This window comes from Haematobia irritans, chromosome 1 (genome assembly GCF_050003625.1).
Source record: "Haematobia irritans isolate KBUSLIRL chromosome 1, ASM5000362v1, whole genome shotgun sequence".
Lineage (NCBI taxonomy): Eukaryota > Metazoa > Arthropoda > Insecta > Diptera > Muscidae > Haematobia > Haematobia irritans.
This window is the reverse complement of record NC_134397.1, coordinates 150,916,554-150,933,327: the sequence shown is the minus strand read 5'-3', so window position 1 is coordinate 150,933,327 and position 16,774 is coordinate 150,916,554. Positions and strand designations below refer to the sequence as shown.

General features: G+C 35.0%; 1 protein-coding gene across 7 annotated transcripts; it reads right to left on the bottom strand.

The window, feature by feature from the left end:
* Positions 1-267: 267 nt before the first annotated feature.
* LOC142222016 (epidermal growth factor receptor kinase substrate 8) lies at positions 268-16,180 on the bottom strand. Of its 7 annotated transcripts, none has more exons than XM_075291928.1 (7): positions 16,075-16,180; positions 6,859-7,264; positions 5,858-6,784; positions 5,624-5,789; positions 1,532-1,750; positions 1,125-1,465; positions 268-640 (listed from the first exon to the last, which is right to left on the bottom strand). In XM_075291928.1, exons 2-7 carry the CDS (start codon positions 7,243-7,245, stop codon positions 545-547), a joined length of 2,136 nt encoding a protein of 711 aa, XP_075148043.1. In that variant the 5' UTR covers positions 7,246-7,264; positions 16,075-16,180; the 3' UTR covers positions 268-544. The 7 variants fall into 7 exon arrangements, with proteins under 7 accessions (XP_075148043.1, XP_075148044.1, XP_075148046.1 ...); XM_075291929.1 differs by having other exon boundaries at positions 6,859-7,267; positions 15,980-16,110; XM_075291931.1 differs by having other exon boundaries at positions 6,859-7,267; positions 16,075-16,107.
* Between the last annotated feature and the right edge of the window lie 594 nt (positions 16,181-16,774).

Sequence of the window (16,774 nt, the reverse complement as noted above, 5' to 3'; positions counted from 1 at the left end):
CCTCTCTACCAAAACATCAAGCTTCTTTGATGCACATTTTGTTTAAAACAAGAAATCATTTATTTCGAATTGAATTTAAGATCAAAATCTTTTGATTCAAATCGAATTTTTTGAGCGTTGCCATTAAAACTCAATTAATAAAATATGAAAGCAAATTTAACAAATTCTCAAGGCTATTCATATACTGGGAAGTTTGAAATGTGTGCATCTGAATAAAAAGTGAAAATTCTGTTCAGTAGCTGTAAATTCAAAATTTATAACAACGAATAATTTTTTGGTATCGGAGTACCACATTTTAGAACATTTTATTTAGCATTAATTATCGCTTAAACTTGATTGACTATTAACAATATACACCATCATACACATGCATTATAATTATTTCCATAAATTATTTTCAAAAAAACGTTTGCATTTTAATATAAATAACCCAAAAAAACGTGTGTTCACGCATTTACAATCATGTAGACAGAAGCACACACACACCCAAACAAAATATTTGCGAGTATATACCATATGTATGTATCCATTATAATATTTCATTTTAGAATACTTCATTGGGATCCAAATTTTGACTTTCAATCTTTTGGCGAGCTCTGGCCAGTTTTGCACTTAATTCCGATGAACGAACTGTTTTAAACTGTAATAAAAATAAAATAAATTGTAAAGATTACGCTTATTGGAAAGATAAATGGGACATACACAAAAAGAAAAAAACACCAACATTTTTTAATTAATCTCCTAAAATTTAGTTATTAAATTAATTAATCAAAAATTTAGATAATTTGATTCTATTCGATCTTTTTTATCGAAATAATTGAGATCGTTCTCAAGCTTGAATAATTATTTTCTATTTGATATAAACCAATTAATTTTTAATTGACTTGTGTAATTGATATTCACATTTCCGTAATTGAAACTATTTCAATTATGTTAAAAATCAATGGGATTGATTAAGTTGGTGATATAAAAACAAAAATTGCTGGTGGGCAAATTGGGACATAACCAATGCGATAGGCATGTGACCAATTCCAATCATCTCTAAAACAAATTTCAAAATTTTACTTAACTACAGTAAAATTCAGTGTACGTCCCTGAAATCACAATAATATTGTTTAACTTACTTCGCAAATATTCTTCTGCAATACAATTTGTGATATCAAACGACGACTTTCTTTTTGTCCAAAATATCCTTCGATAATATGAGGTGACAAGGCAAACAATTCTTCACCATTAAGGCCTCTTAACTTTCTCACAATCTCATCGGAGAAACCTTTGGCACGCAACCACTCATCAACCTCTTTGGGTTCGGATTTTTGATTGATGTATATCTGAGGTGTCTTCAGAATTTCCAGGTCGCGACGTTTTTCTCTTTGCATAAGGGTAAATTTCAATTCATCATTGATATTGTATTGTAACATAAGAGCCTCATCTTCATCATAAAGTTCTGTTCGGGCCCGCATCGCTGTATTATAGAATTTTTGTTTACATTTTATTTTACGATACAATTTGTTTGTTTTTAATATCTTACCCGCCATATTTCCATTATATGCCATATTTCGTTTAATTGTCCCTGAGGGTGTTACTGGTTCACTTTGGGGTGGTAATGGTGGTGGTGCCGGAACATTGGGCATACTAATTGACCTTGGCATCGATTGTCTGTTGGAATTTCTTTGTAATTGTGCTGCCAATTGTTCTTCAGTTGGAGGTATGAATGTAGTCAAAGTTTTACGATTGTTCAGATTACGTTCTAGAAGATATAAACAGAAATTTGTCATTAGTTTTATTTTAATGATAAAAATTTATTTATTTGTTAAACATATTACATGTTCCCCGTGAAGGGGTAACATACCAGCAAAAAACTTTGGAAGTTCTTTTTCTAAAGGCACGACTTTAAAAGCACTTCCAAAAATGTCCTCCCAAAGATGTTCTTTGTTTTGACTACAAAGGAAATTCTTTTAATTAAATTTTTTGTAAGTCGCTTTTTCAGATTTTTAAATTTTAACTTCTTTTGTTTCAAATGAGTTAACAACAGAGTAATACTTAATAATAAAAATGATAAAAATTATTTAAATTTTGTTGCAAAACCGCTAAATCCATTCTAGAACAAGTAAGGAAAGTCTAAAGTCTGAAATCCTTCAAATTTGTTGGGTGCTATATATAAAGGTTTATGTTCCCATATATATGCATTTAAATCTGAACAATATATTTAAGGCTTCTTAGCGGACAATATATTTAAGCCTTCTTAGAAAATCTATCGACTTAATATTTAAGTCAGTTAATGCCCTGGGGCGGAACACAATGTTAGTAAAAAATATGGGAAACATTAAAATCTGAACCAATTTTGAGGCAACTTCGCAAAAGTGTATTTATGATTTATCGATCGATAGATATGTGTTAGAAGTATGGGAAAATTGGAATCATTTTTACAATTTTTGGACTAAGCAGTGGCGATTTTACAAGCAAAATGTTGGTATTTTGACCATTTTTGTCGAAATCAGAACAACTTATATATGGGAGCTATATCTAAATCTGAACCGATTTCAAGCAAATTTGACACGCATAGCAACAAAGCTAATTCTATTCCCTGTGCAAAATTTCAACTAAATCGGAATAAAAACTTATCCTGTATGGTATGACCTCTATGAGTGTAAATCGGGCGAAAGCTATATATGGGAGCTATACCTAAATCTGTACCGATATCAAACAAATTTGGTATGGACAGTCAGAATGTTAATTCTACTTCCTGTGCAATGGTTAGCATGCCCGCCTTGCATACACAAGGTCGTGGGTTCGATTCCTGCTTCGACCGAACACCAAAAAGTTTTTCAGCGGTGGATTATCCCACCTCAGTAATGCTGGTGACATTTCTGAGGGTTTCAAAGCTTCTCTAAGTGGTTTCACTGCAATGTGGAACGCCGTTCGGACTCGGCTATAAAAAGGAGGTCCCTTGTCATTGAGCTTAACATGGAATCGGGCAGCACTCAGTGATAAGAGAGAAGTTCACCAATGTGGTATTACAATGGACTGAATAGTCTAAGTGAGCCTGATACATCGGGCTGCCACATGACCTAACCTACTTCCTGTGCAAAATTTCAAGTAAATCGGAGTTAAAGATTTGCCACTGTGGTCATATGAGTGTAAATCGGGCGAATGATATATATGGGAGCTATATCTAAATCTGAACCGATTTCAATCAAATTTATCACACTTGACTTTACTACTAATTGTACTTCTAGTGCAAAATTTCAACCAAATTGGGCTAAAACTCTGGCTTCAGAGACCATATAAGTCTATATCGGGCGAGAGATACATATGGGAGCTATATCTAAATATGAACCGATTTCTTCCAAAACCATTAGGGTTCTATTCTGAGCCAAAACATATACTTGCCAAACATATATAATGGCAAATTTGAAGTCGATTGGACTAAAACTGCGACCTAGACTTTGATTACAAAAATGTGTTCACGGACAGACGGACATGGCTATATCGACTCAGGAGCCCACCCTAAATATTTTTGCTAAAGACACCATGTGTCTATCTCGTCTCCTTATGGGTGTTGCAAACATATGCACTAACTTATAATACCCTGTTCCACACACGGATGAAAAAGACTGTTTTTCATATGTTTGGCTATAAACATTATATGTTTGGAACACAAATTTTTAAACACAATATTTTTGAGTGCAAGCATATAATGTTCATAAACTAGCATAACATGTTTGGGACATATATGTTAATATGTTAGAACATATTATGTTTGGGACATAAAATGTTTGTAAATATAATATGCTTGGATGCAAACATATATTAATTTAGAAATAGCCTATAAACATATATGTGTTTAGTAGCTTGGAGCGCTATTTAACAGGGAGCGATATTGAATTAAGTTGGTGGTTGTTGCTTGTTATTACAAAATTAACATTTTATTTTTCCTTGGGCAATTGATCAGCTACTTCTTTGATCCTTACAAACTGTGTGGTCCGCTGTTCGAATCCCCGTCCGGCAAAATGTAAAATTAAAATAAAAAAAATTGAATAATAAAATTGAATAATTTCTTCTACAATGTTTGTATTACAGAAAAAGGTGCTAAGAACTAAAAACTCTCGTGGAAGTGAGAAAGATGTGGAGGAATATACAATTAGGCAGAAACAAAATTTTGAGCATTCAGGTCGAAAACCTATGTTGTTAGCACCTATATTACCTGTTTATTTTCATAATTCATTATGATTGTAAATATATAAATAAATAAAATTTTGAGCACAATATTGTTTGGGAGAATTTTTTTAAGCATATAATATTTTTGGGGGCAAAATGCTTCCAAACATATTATATGTTCACATAATAACATATTGTTTTTTGGAAGACAACATTATTGAATTTGGATGCAAAAATACAAAATGTTTGGAACTTAGACTACCCAAACATATATTGTTTAGACCAATATGCTTTCAAACATATTATATATTGGAAGAGATCAAACATATAAATGTTTGGGCATTACCCAAAAATGTATATGCTTGAAGCAAAATATGTTTGGGAGTATATGTTACAGAAGCGATTTTTTGTGAGGGTGCAGTGTGGCGCAGGTTATAAAAATTGGGAATTTTTTAAATTATTTGATGCCAAACATTTCAGACAAGCGTTAGAATGCATTAAAAATCAAAAATTAGAAAAAATAAAATTTTTTAATTCACATCCAATACACTGCATTCGGATCACACCTTAAGAAGTGATGAAAATTCACTGCACATGCTGTTGAAATGGTGGACATCCGTCCTATGACAAGTCCATGTTAAATTCTTAGCTTCTGCGCCAATATTGCACCGCTTCCGGATTCAAAACATTTTTACAACCTTTTTGGCGACGCTTTTTTGCTGGGATTATGCTCTTGTTATATCAGATTGTGTAAAAATGGCGTTCATGTCTTGTACATTTAAAGGAAGCATCAGAGTTTCGTATTTCCTGGTCTTCATCTGTTCTGTTCTGTGAAAATGTTGAAAAACAATAAAGCTATTTTCGACAATAAATATTTGTTTTTGTTCTCTAATAAAGGCAACCCTCAACAATCCCTAATGTAAGATTTTACCTTGAGCTCATTTTAAAATATATGGTGCATCCTTCCACGGAATATTTTCCGATCTTTAACCATTGCCACTGCAACGTGGATTTTTATATATCAGTATAACGATTTATGGTGCAATACACAAACATTTTGAGGTGTTCGAATCGCCAAATCCTATTGCGGTGCCAGCTAAATATAAACCAACAAAACTATTAAGTATACTTGATAGTCATCGCGAGTATTTTATTTTTTAAATAATCTCGGGCGCAATTAATGTAATATCTGAGTATAATATCCTTATATTCACTATCCTACCCTAGATCTTGTCTGCAAACGTATGAGTCCTTCAGAATCCCATAAGACTGTCCAAATGTTCGCTTGATCATCTTAATCTATAATCTAGAATTTGCCTTATTTCTTTTCCACAGTGTAACATCTGAATCTCGTTCTCATGGTATTGTTATGTAACTCCACAAAGCTTCATATTCCCGCATGCTTATTGGCCGCATTTCCCAAACTTTTCTTACCACCAATTACCTAATTTCTTTTTCTTACCTTGAATGACACTTTCGGGAACTGATGAAGTTATTGAATCTGTATCTTTTCCCAATAAGTTTGAGTTCTTTTCGAAATTACTAGCCACAAGTAAAGTATGAGGTACATAGCCAATGTTTCCAGCAGCATTGCGTGCCTTCCACCAGTTACGCGAATCATCAATAATCTAAGGACGAAGCGCAAGAAACGTAAAAGACACTCCTAACTACGATTTTTAGATATTCCAAATTTTACCTCCAAATATTCTCCTTTGGTAACACTCAATTCCCTATCATTATTGGCCACCTTATTATAGAGGACTTCGGCAATTTTTACATTTCTCGTTTGCAGACGTGCCAACCAAGTGTTATTATACTCTGGATTTGGCGATTGTGGAGCCTTTTGCTGTTGTGACTTTTTGGGAGCTGTTGGTGGTGGGACAAATGTTACCTTCTCATCAACTTCCCAGTCCGGGGTCCATTCATCATAGAATGTTGGATGATATGAACTCTTGTGATCTTTAAAATGTTCCTTGGCCTGTATCCAATTGATGCCCAACGACTGCCAAAACTTCATTTCATCTTCGTTCAGGCAAGATTTCAGAAATGCTATGGTTTCAGCCCTTAGCAGGGGATCCACAATCGATTCAGCCAAATTGGCTCCCACATAGACATCATTGCATACCCCAGTGATGGCTTGCAGTGACACAAATGAATTGTGTATGGGTTCGGTAGAGTCTTGGAAATGATTTTGCAGCTTTTCCACATAGTTGAAGGCCAGCTTGTGTTTGGCAAAAATATCTCGGAATTCATTTTCGGTTGGTGGCCGAGAACGATTTAAGAGCAGGCCTTCGCCATGCGTACTGTGTTCATGTTTTCGCACTTCCAATTCACGCAAAGCCTCGGCGGCAAATTGCAATCGTATAACGAAACGTTCAATATCTTCAAAGCAATGATTTAAGACCTGAATATCTTTGGCTGTTTGCTCTTGGTCTTGGGCAGTTTTTTCCGCAGCAGCTTCAGCAGCAGCCACAGCCAAACCGTATTGATCTTTGCTATTATGCATTGGTCTATCGCTCTTAGGCAAGACTATGGGAGTTTTATTGCGATCAACGGTAACGACTTTTCCACTAGCCAATATTTTTAAATCTTCCACCAAGTGCACAGCAGATACATCGGTAACCTAAAATAGAAATGGAGACAGATGAATTAAGTAATTTATTGCCCTATTTATCGTATTTGTCATGCCATGCTCACCTGAAATATATGCATTTCTGTATTACCCAATGTAATTCCTGGTACCGAAAATATTAATAAATTATTGTAAGCCTCCATGGGATCTTCACTGATAAATGCTGTTGGCTCTGTGATTAGAGAACCAGGGAAATTCTCAATTTCTTTCATATTGCTATCCAACATAACCAGCCATTGACCATTGAAACACATATACATCTTCATGGGCCATACTCCGCCGACTTTGTCCAATTCGACTAGGGTTTTCAATTTTTCCTTTGGTCTACGTACTTCAGCATCACTTTTTAACTTAAAAGTGCCCAAATGATCGAGAGCATAGGTGGGTTTATTTTCGGGAGCATTTTGGTCCTTGGACATATTGTTGCCATTCGAGTAGCCGTTTTGTACCATAATTGGTTCAATTCATTCACTGCTAAGGGTAAAAGCAAAAACGAATTATTATTCTTAAGTTATTAGAGTTTCAAATTGTTAAGGTTTAGAATAGTTAAATGTTATATAAATAAATATTATATTTAATTCTTTTTTTTAATAAAATTAATTAGCTTTCCATATTTTGGGATCATCTTTCGCTACTTATGAATCTATTGAAGTTTTCCCGGATTTCAACCATTAAGGTTTTCATTATTATTTCAGTGTCAAGAGGACTCATATGATCCAATCCAAATTATGGGTGATGAACTGTGTACGAGTTTTTTTTAACCACACGCAAAGAAAAAATACGTTTGGAAAACGTGTACCGAAAACGTTTTTCTTTTGTTAGGGTTTTTTGAATTTCTTTGAAAATTTTAAACTTTTATCACCAAAAAAAAATTCGTTTGTTAGAAAATTTTTATTTTTTCAATACAAAAAAAAATATATATTTTGTAACCAACAACACAGTCCATTTCGTTTATACCAAGCACTGTCTTTTCCGACATAAGATTAATAAGACACATTTTACAGTTTCATAGTAAAAATTTTATATAGTAGTATGTAATGTTGAACACCTTTTCGGAATCTTCCGAACATATCTGGAATATATGTAAAAAAAAAAAACAAAAAACTTTTTGGTGTTCGGTCGAAGCAGGGATCGAACCAACGACCTCCGTGGTGCAATGGTTAGCATGCCCGCCTTGCATACACAAGGTCGTGGGTTCGATTCCTGCTTCAACCGAACACCAAAAAGTTTTTCAGCGGTAGATTATCCCACCTCAGTAATGCTGGTGACATTTCTGAGGGTTTCAAAGCTTCTCATAATAATTACATTTTTCCGCCTTGTTTGTTTGTGTATTAATTATTCCAGTATGTTGAATTCATGTAAATTTAAGAATTATTTTGTTCAAATAAACTTCGAAATATTTCATATTCACATTGAAAGTAAGGCAGTTGTTCGATATTGCATTCTCGTAAAACTGTTCTCATTCATCATTCGTGAAAGATATTGTCTGTCAATTAATAAAAATTTTATTTTCTTTCGTCTACCCGTGCACAAAATGTCATGACTCTTGTTTTTTTTTTTTTTTTTTTTTTTTTGATAACTCTAGTATATTTTCTTTATCTGTATTTTAAGTATTGTTTATATTAGCACTTGTCTTTCGGCAACGATTATTTTCTTATGAATTTTATTATGTGAGTAGAAATACCTATGACTCAATATCATTACTATTTGATAATACCACCAAAAGTTTTGATTGAGTTCTGAACTTGAAATTAATGGGTTTAACTTCTTATAAAACATATATTGCGATCATATTTAAAAATACGTGTTTAAATACATAAAGAATAATCTTTGCAATAACTTTCTTCTCTCATAATATATAATAGTGCCTGGTGATTACTTTGCTTAGAATTCATACCATTGTTTCACCTAGGTAGCAAACAAAAAATCATGGTCTTAGCAACGCTGGATATTTTTTTTTTTTTTTGGGTTGGAATCCTGTTCCGGTCTCCCGGTAAAAACAGTAATATTTCTGATCGTTTTAAAACTTCATAGAATTGGGCTCCTATCTTTGAATTTAAAATAGGTTCTGCACACAAAAAAATTTTTCTCTGATTCAATCACCAAATTAATTGATCCAATTAATTTTTTAATTGAAATGTTTTCAATCACGAAAATGATAGTATCAATCACAGTTTTAATTGGGCATAGAAAAAATTCTTGATTAAAAAATTAATTGATTTTTTCAGCAAAATTCAATTAATTTTTTAATTGATTCAATTAAAAATTTAATTGATGTTGATTGCAAAACGCAATTAATTTATTAAGGTAACTATTTTTAAAAAGGTAACTATTTTTAATTACTTAGTTAGATTGGCTTAGAGTTTTTATTTGGATTAACAAATGATTGTTTGAAATACATTTTTAATTAAAAAAGTAAAAAAAAATCAGCACTTTTTTAACTGAATTAGTCTTCCGAATTTGATTAATTAATTTTTTAATTAAACATTTTAAAAATTTCAATCATTGACTTAATTAACTTAATGTTTCTATCATGATTAAAAAGTTAATTGTATCAATTAATTTATTAATTGAAAAAATTTTCAACTTCAATTAACTTTTTAATTGGAAATATTTTGGTGATATTTTTTTCTGTGTGGCGGCACTCATTAAAAACCGCATGGTATAATTTTATAACAAATTGTTCATTCATTGTATTCTCGATTAAAAATCTAAGGCGATCTAACGATGTCTACCAGTCAATCTGTTGTATTCACTTCACTTTTTCCGCTGTGTCACAAGACCGTCCATGTGGCGCTTGACCTATCGAAGGCATTTGACGCGATCAACCATGACAAACTATTCGATGACATCGATAATACGTCCATACCGACAGGAATCAAACGTTGGGTACTTAGTTACTTGCGGGGCGCTAATCACATGTGGAATTTAGGTGTAGAAAGTCGAGCCGCCGTAGAGTGAAAGAGGGAGTTCCCCAAGGTGGACTGATATCTGCGGCACTGTTTAATCTTAACATATCCTTATTATGTGGAGACAAAGATCATTCCTGTGCGTATACACAATTACATGTTGTTACAGCAGGTTTCTATCGCAGTAATCATTCAAATCATCATCTTGAGGTTAGGCAACCTCAAGACAAGAATGAAAGAATTGTTCTTCACCTTCTAGAGCGCAAGATGCATCTTTACAAAAGAGAACCTCTATATCTGGCAGCATAACAGACAGGTCGGAACAGGATTCATGAGGATACTGTAGCTGAAGCGGTAAGAAGCTACAAAGTTACTCCTGTTCTCGGAGCTCGACCAACACTCTTAGCACCGTTTTTGCTAAACTACTTCGTCACCTGTTTGCTTATCCAGTCAAACCCAACCGACTCATCACCAGATCACTTTGGGCATATCCCATCCTTGTCGCAGAGTAACTTGATCTGAATACGAGCTGATGTACCAAAGCTCAAAAATGAACATGGATGAAATCACATACACCCATAGAAAAAATCATGAACGATCATTTCAAAACGATCCTTGCATGAATCTACACACATGTGGTGTCAAACGGAGAACAGGCGGTGTCAATCTGACTACGATAAAATGACACCATGCCTGTACCATACGCGCATTGCACCACCGACGGAGTTGCCAGTCTACCGAATATTTTAAAACTTTTCATGGCCAATGAAAAATAAAAGGCATTCATGAAATTGTGGACGAAAGTGAACATTTCATTTTGGTTTTTCGTGAACGTTTCCGTTTCATTTTGTTACCATCTGTTCACATAATTATTTTTTTATACCCTCCACCATAGGATGGGGGGTATATTAACTTTGTCATTCCGTTTGTAACACATCGAAATATTGCTCTAAGACCCCATAAAGTATATATATTCTGGGTCGTGGTGAAATTCTGAGTCAATCTGAGCATGTCCGTCCGTCCGTCTGTCTGTTGAAATCACGCTAACTTCCGAACTAAACAAGCTATCGACTTGAAACTTTGCACAAGTAGTTGTTATTGATGTAGGTCGAATGGTATTGCAAATGGGCCATATCGGTCCACTTGTACGTATAGCCCCCATATAAACGGACCCCCAAATTTGGCTTTCGAGGCCTCTAAGAGAAGCAAATTTCATCCGATCTGGCTGAAATTTGGTACATGGTGTTAGTATACGGTATCTAACAACCATGCAAAAATTGGTCCATATCGGTCCATAAATATATATAGCTCCCATATAAACCGATCCCCAGATTTGACCTCCGGAGCCTCTTGGAGGAGCAAACTTCATCCTACCCGATTGAAATTTGGTACATGGTGGTAGTATATGGTCTCTAACAACCATGCAAAAATTGCTCCATATCGGCCCACAATTATATATAGCCCCCATATAAACCGATCCCCAAATTTGACCTCCGGAGCCTCTTGGAAGACCAAAATTTATCTGATTCAGTTGAAATTTGGTACGTGATGTTAATATATGACCTCAAACAGCCAATATAGACCTATAGTTCTTATTTATTTTTTTTCTTTCTTTCTTTATGAACAGTAATACAACTTTGTGTTTAGAAACGTGTTTGCTAGTAAGAGTCAAAGCTTTATTCGAAGTGCACTGCAATAATATCAAGTAAAAATTAAAAAATAAAAAAATTAAACTAATAATGGATCTTCATCGCGGAAAATAGCCATGGAAGTAAATATAAGTCAGTCTGTTGTCATTCGCGTCCAAAAAGGACGAAATGTTACTCCCAAAGAGCGAACAAGAGGCCGCCGAAAACTGTTGACCGAAGCCGACACTCGTCTTATGATGGCAGAAATGACGCAGAACAAGTCCGTAACGCCGAAAAATACTAATGTTGCCAAAAATAAGCAAGTTAGTGAATTGACAGCAAGACTAGCGCTCCACAACATTGGATATGTTTCAGTTGTAAAAAACTAAACCTGCGTTATCCGAAAAGAATCAAAAGGCGCGAATGAAGTTTGCAAGAGAGCATAAAAATTGGACGACAGATGACTGGAAACGTGTTATCTGGTCAGATGAATCAAAATTTAACCGTTTCTAATCGGACGGTAAACAATATTGCTGGCGTCGTCCTGGTGATACCATTCAACACCACCATGTTAAACAAATTGTAAAGCATGGTGGTGGAAGCATCATGGTTTAGGGCTGCTTCACTTGGTGGCACATTGGGCCATTGCAGAAAATTGATGGTATAATGAAGAAGGAAGAAGACTACCTCGCCATTTTGCAGACTCATCTTCCCGAGTTTGTTGACAAGAGTGCCTATCCTAAAGATGAAGATGTATTTCAACAGGATGGTGATCCGAAGCATAGTGCAAAAATAGTGAAAAACTTGCTTAGTGAGCAAAATTTCAAGTGATGAATTGGCCAGCTCAAAGCCCCGACCTCAACCCGATTGAGAATTTATGGTCAATCGTGGGAAGACGGCTGGGATTGTACAAATCAGCTCCATCAAAATTAGAAGACCTGTGGGAACGAGTACAGCTTGAGTGGCAGAATATAAAGGGTGATACGGTCAAAATTTGGTCAAGGGAAAACGCGTGTAAGTCGGTGAAATCGTTTATTTAAAAAATCAAATTAAATTTCTTTTTCAAGTTCAATTAGTATAAAATTCAGGAAAAATATTCAGCTAGGCTTTCGCTTTTCCAAATCCGAATTGCCGGACCTCACGCTTGACACCTGCCATCAGATTTTGTACAGCCACCTTGTCCACATTCTTCGCCGCAGAAAGCCAGTTTGCCTTGAACTGCTGCTCGCCCTTAGCAGTTTTTTTGGTCTTCTCTAGGTTTCGCTTGACAATAGCCCAGTATTTCTCAATTGGGCGGAGCTCTGGCGTGTTGGGAGGGTTCTTGTCCTTGGGAACCACCTGCACGTTGTTGGCGGCATACCACTCCAAGGCCTTTTTACCGTAATGGCAAGATGCCAAATCCGGCCAAAACAGTACGGAACAACCGTGTTTCTTCAGGAAAGGCAGCAGACGTTTATTCAAACACTCTTTCACGTAAATTTCTTGGTTGACTGTCCCGGAAGCTATGAAAATGCTGCTTTTCAAGCCACAGGTACAGATGGCTTGCCAAACCAGATATTTCTTTGCGAATTTTGACAGTTTTATGTGCTTGAAAATATCGGCTACCTTTCCCCTTCCTTTTGCCTGTCCCGGAAGCTGCTTGTAGTCGGCTTTGACGTAGATTTCGTCGTCCATTACCACGCAGTCAAACTTCGTCAGCATCGTCGTGTACAGCCTCCGGGATCGCGCTTTGGCCGTCGTATTTTGTTTATCATCGCGATTTGGAGTCACTACCTTCTTGTAAGTCGATAGTCCGGCTCGTGTTTTGGTTCGATGCACGGTTGTAGACGATACACCCAGCTTATTTGCGGCATCTCGGAGAGAGAGGTTAGGGTTTCGCTTGAAACTACCGGCAAATCTCTTTGTCGTCTCAGCGGCTTCCAGTTTTCGATTTCCCCCGATCCAGACTTCCTGGCTGTCGACAATCGTTCCCCAAACACTTTAATTACATTTGTAACGGTTGATTTGGCAACTTTTAGCGATTTTGCCAGCTTTGCGTGCGAGTAGCTCGGATTTTCGCGATGCGCGAGCAAAATTTTGATACGCTGCTCTTCTTGCTTGGACGGCATTTTAACAACTGAAGAGTGAATTCCAAAATCAAAATAGGAGCAACATTCTACACACACACACCTTCAAAATGAGGGGTGTTCAGGTTTAAATGCAAAATTGAAAGAAATACGTCAAGTTTATATTGACCAAATTTTGACCGTATCACCCTTTACCAGATGAATTGGTTGAAAGTATGCCAAAATGTATAGTATTAAAAAATAAAGGGTTATGGACCAAGTACTAGAAAATGTTCCAACCGACACCGGTATAGAAAAGTGCGAAATTGAGTACATGCAAGTATTTTTTGTTTATGCATCTCTCTGAATTCTTTACTTTTTGTTTTATTTAGAATTGAAGAAGGAATAAAGGAAAAATAAAATTTTGAGTTCCTTTATTACTGCTTGTTTTATTCGAGAGACTTGAGACTTATATGACATATTTGTCTAAAGGAAACAAACGCATATAAGAATAAAATTGCGGGATTTTCGGACTTGCTATATCCGTTGCCCACTGTAAATAGTTTGAAATCCAAATTATAACAGTAACCAAAAGTAAACGACACGAGTGGAAAGACTTTCAATCCACGACGCTACATCTAAATAAATCTTAGATTATATTTGAAGCGTTAACTTTAACTCAAAATTATTCAGCAGATGAGTTCCTAACAGGTTATGGAATATATAGGCAAGATGCAGGCATACACACAGTACGGTTTAAAAGTTCGTTAGCTAACTTAGCACTAACGAAGACAACAAAATATTGTTCAGCTAAGATAATAAATTTTTTGTCCTTAATGATCACAACATTTTATAGTCTAGATTTTTGGTTTTGTTAATTTTGCATGTAAGGGCAATATTTTTATCAGTGTGCAGTCATTAACCTAGGGCAAATTTCGAAAGTCCGATATAGAAGATTGTTCCGTGATTACAACCAATAGACGACAGATCCCAATTATAGCAGATCTTATCGGTTACATTTTGATAGTACTTAAAACCAAACAAAATGTTTTTCTTTGTGATTATATGTTATAATTATTTTTTTCTACAGTTCGAAATGTATATCTCATAGTTCTTTCACTTGCAAAATCCAAAATAATCCTTATGTTGTGAGTAGGTTTGGTGAAGAAAAACCGAATTCTGCAAACATTTTCATCTCGTTAGGTTAAAATAGCACAAAGTGACATTTTATTTTACATTCACATGTTTTGATAAATCGAATGGGGATTTTTATTCATAAAATCATTTATTTCTCTTTTTTTGTGGTCGAAAATTTCAAGATTAGATAAAATTGTATTGGATTGAATTTGCTGTACTTTTTCAAGTTCTACCGTATCATTCGTTTGAAGTTGTGGCACAGGGGTTTTATAAAGGGTGATTCTTTTGAGGTTAGGATTTTCATGCATTAGTATTTGACAGATCACGTGGGATTTCAGACATGGTGTCAAAGAGAAAGATGCTCAGTATGCTTTGACATTTCATCATGAATAGACTTACTAACGAGCAACGCTTGCAAATCATTGAATTTTATTACCAAAATCAGTGGCAGAAAATCCGCTTTTTTATCGACAAATTTTGTTCAGCGATGAGGCTCATTTCTGGTTGAATGGCTACGTAAATAAGCAAAATTGCCGCATTTGGAGTGAAGACAACCAGAAGCCGTTCAAGAACTGCCCATGCATCCCGAAAAATGCACTGTTTGGTGTGGTTTGTACGCTGGTGGAATCATTGGACCGTATTTTTTCAAAGATGCTGTTGGACGCAACGTTACGGTGAATGGCGATCGCTATCGTTCGATGCTAACAAACTTTTTGTTGCCAAAAATGGAAGAACTGAACTTGGTTGACATGTGGTTTCAACAAGATGGCGCTACATGCCACACAGCTCGCGATTCTATGGCCATTTTGAGGGAAAACTTCGGAGAACAATTCATCTCAAGAAATGGACCGGTAAGTTGGCCACCAAGATCATGCGATTTGACGCCTTTAGACTATTTTTTGTGGGGCTACGTCAAGTCTAAAGTCTACAGAAATAAGCCAGCAACTATTCCAGCTTTGGAAGACAACATTTCCGAAGAAATTCGGGCTATTCCGGCCGAAATGCTCGAAAAAGTTGCCCAAAATTGGACTTTCCGAATGGACCACCTAAGACGCAGCCGCGGTCAACATTTAAATGAAATTATCTTCAAAAAGTAAATGTCATGGACCAATCTAACGTTTCAAATAAAGAACCGATGAGATTTTGCAAATTTTATGCGTTTTTTTTAAAAAAAAAGTTATCAAGCTCTTAACAAATCACCCTTTATAAACGCTACGCTATTTTTCATTATCATTCACAACACATGTATTTATAACATTCTTTCTTTTTAGTTCACTGTTTTTCTTTGCCGACATAAGAATTTTTATGCGATGAAGTAATTCATTGAAAATATATATTAAAACATTCAAAAACTTTGCAACCACATTTATTTGGTTAGATTAAGAGAGAGAGAGGAGAGAATTTTAGTTTGTTTCAACAGCTATGTAAATAAATCGTATTTTTAATAATTATTTAATTGTGTTTTACCCACAATGATCACTTCTACTAAAATAAAGTTTTGTGGTTGAATTAATAGAGAATTGTCTGGAAATCTATATAAAAAATTTATTATATATACACACACGCTTTTATTCGTTTAAATAATTCTGAGACCGTCGCTGTCAAAAATCAAACTGTTGTCGATATTTTTCATGAGTCCTCAAACGAATTGCTAAAGCAGGTGAATTCTTATCGAAATGCAAAAAAAGAACGTTATCAAGTACTACGACGATAACTACCAAAACAATTGGCATTTTCCGAATCGATGATAGCCTACAAAATATGTTAGGGAGACGGGGTATACTCCGGTTTCATCGTGCAATTGGATATTGAATAATAAACTACCCGGACAATATAGCAAGGCACTCAAATAAAGTATCAGCTTATATTAGTAGTATTTATTCTTGTATATTGTTTTTACTTCATTTTAATAACTATTGGCAACATAATAATTACGTCAGGAAAATCGGTCTCATAATACTATCATGTTGATACAAGAGCATTAAATCCTTTATTCTTTCGAGTCTTATTTGCGTGCTTTGATGTAAGATCATGTGCCTCGAGATCGAACTCATTTTTCAATAGGGAAGCTTTCATATATACACAGAAAAAAAAAATTCCGTAGTTAAACTAACTCTAAATTTAACTTATTTTTATTGGAAAAAAATTAGTTGCTAGTAGTTAAATTTTATTATTTTTTTCGAAATTTTCTACAGCTTAATGAAATCTTACTTTTTATAAGTATGTCTCAAAAATTTGATGAACAAAACGTGGGTACAAAGG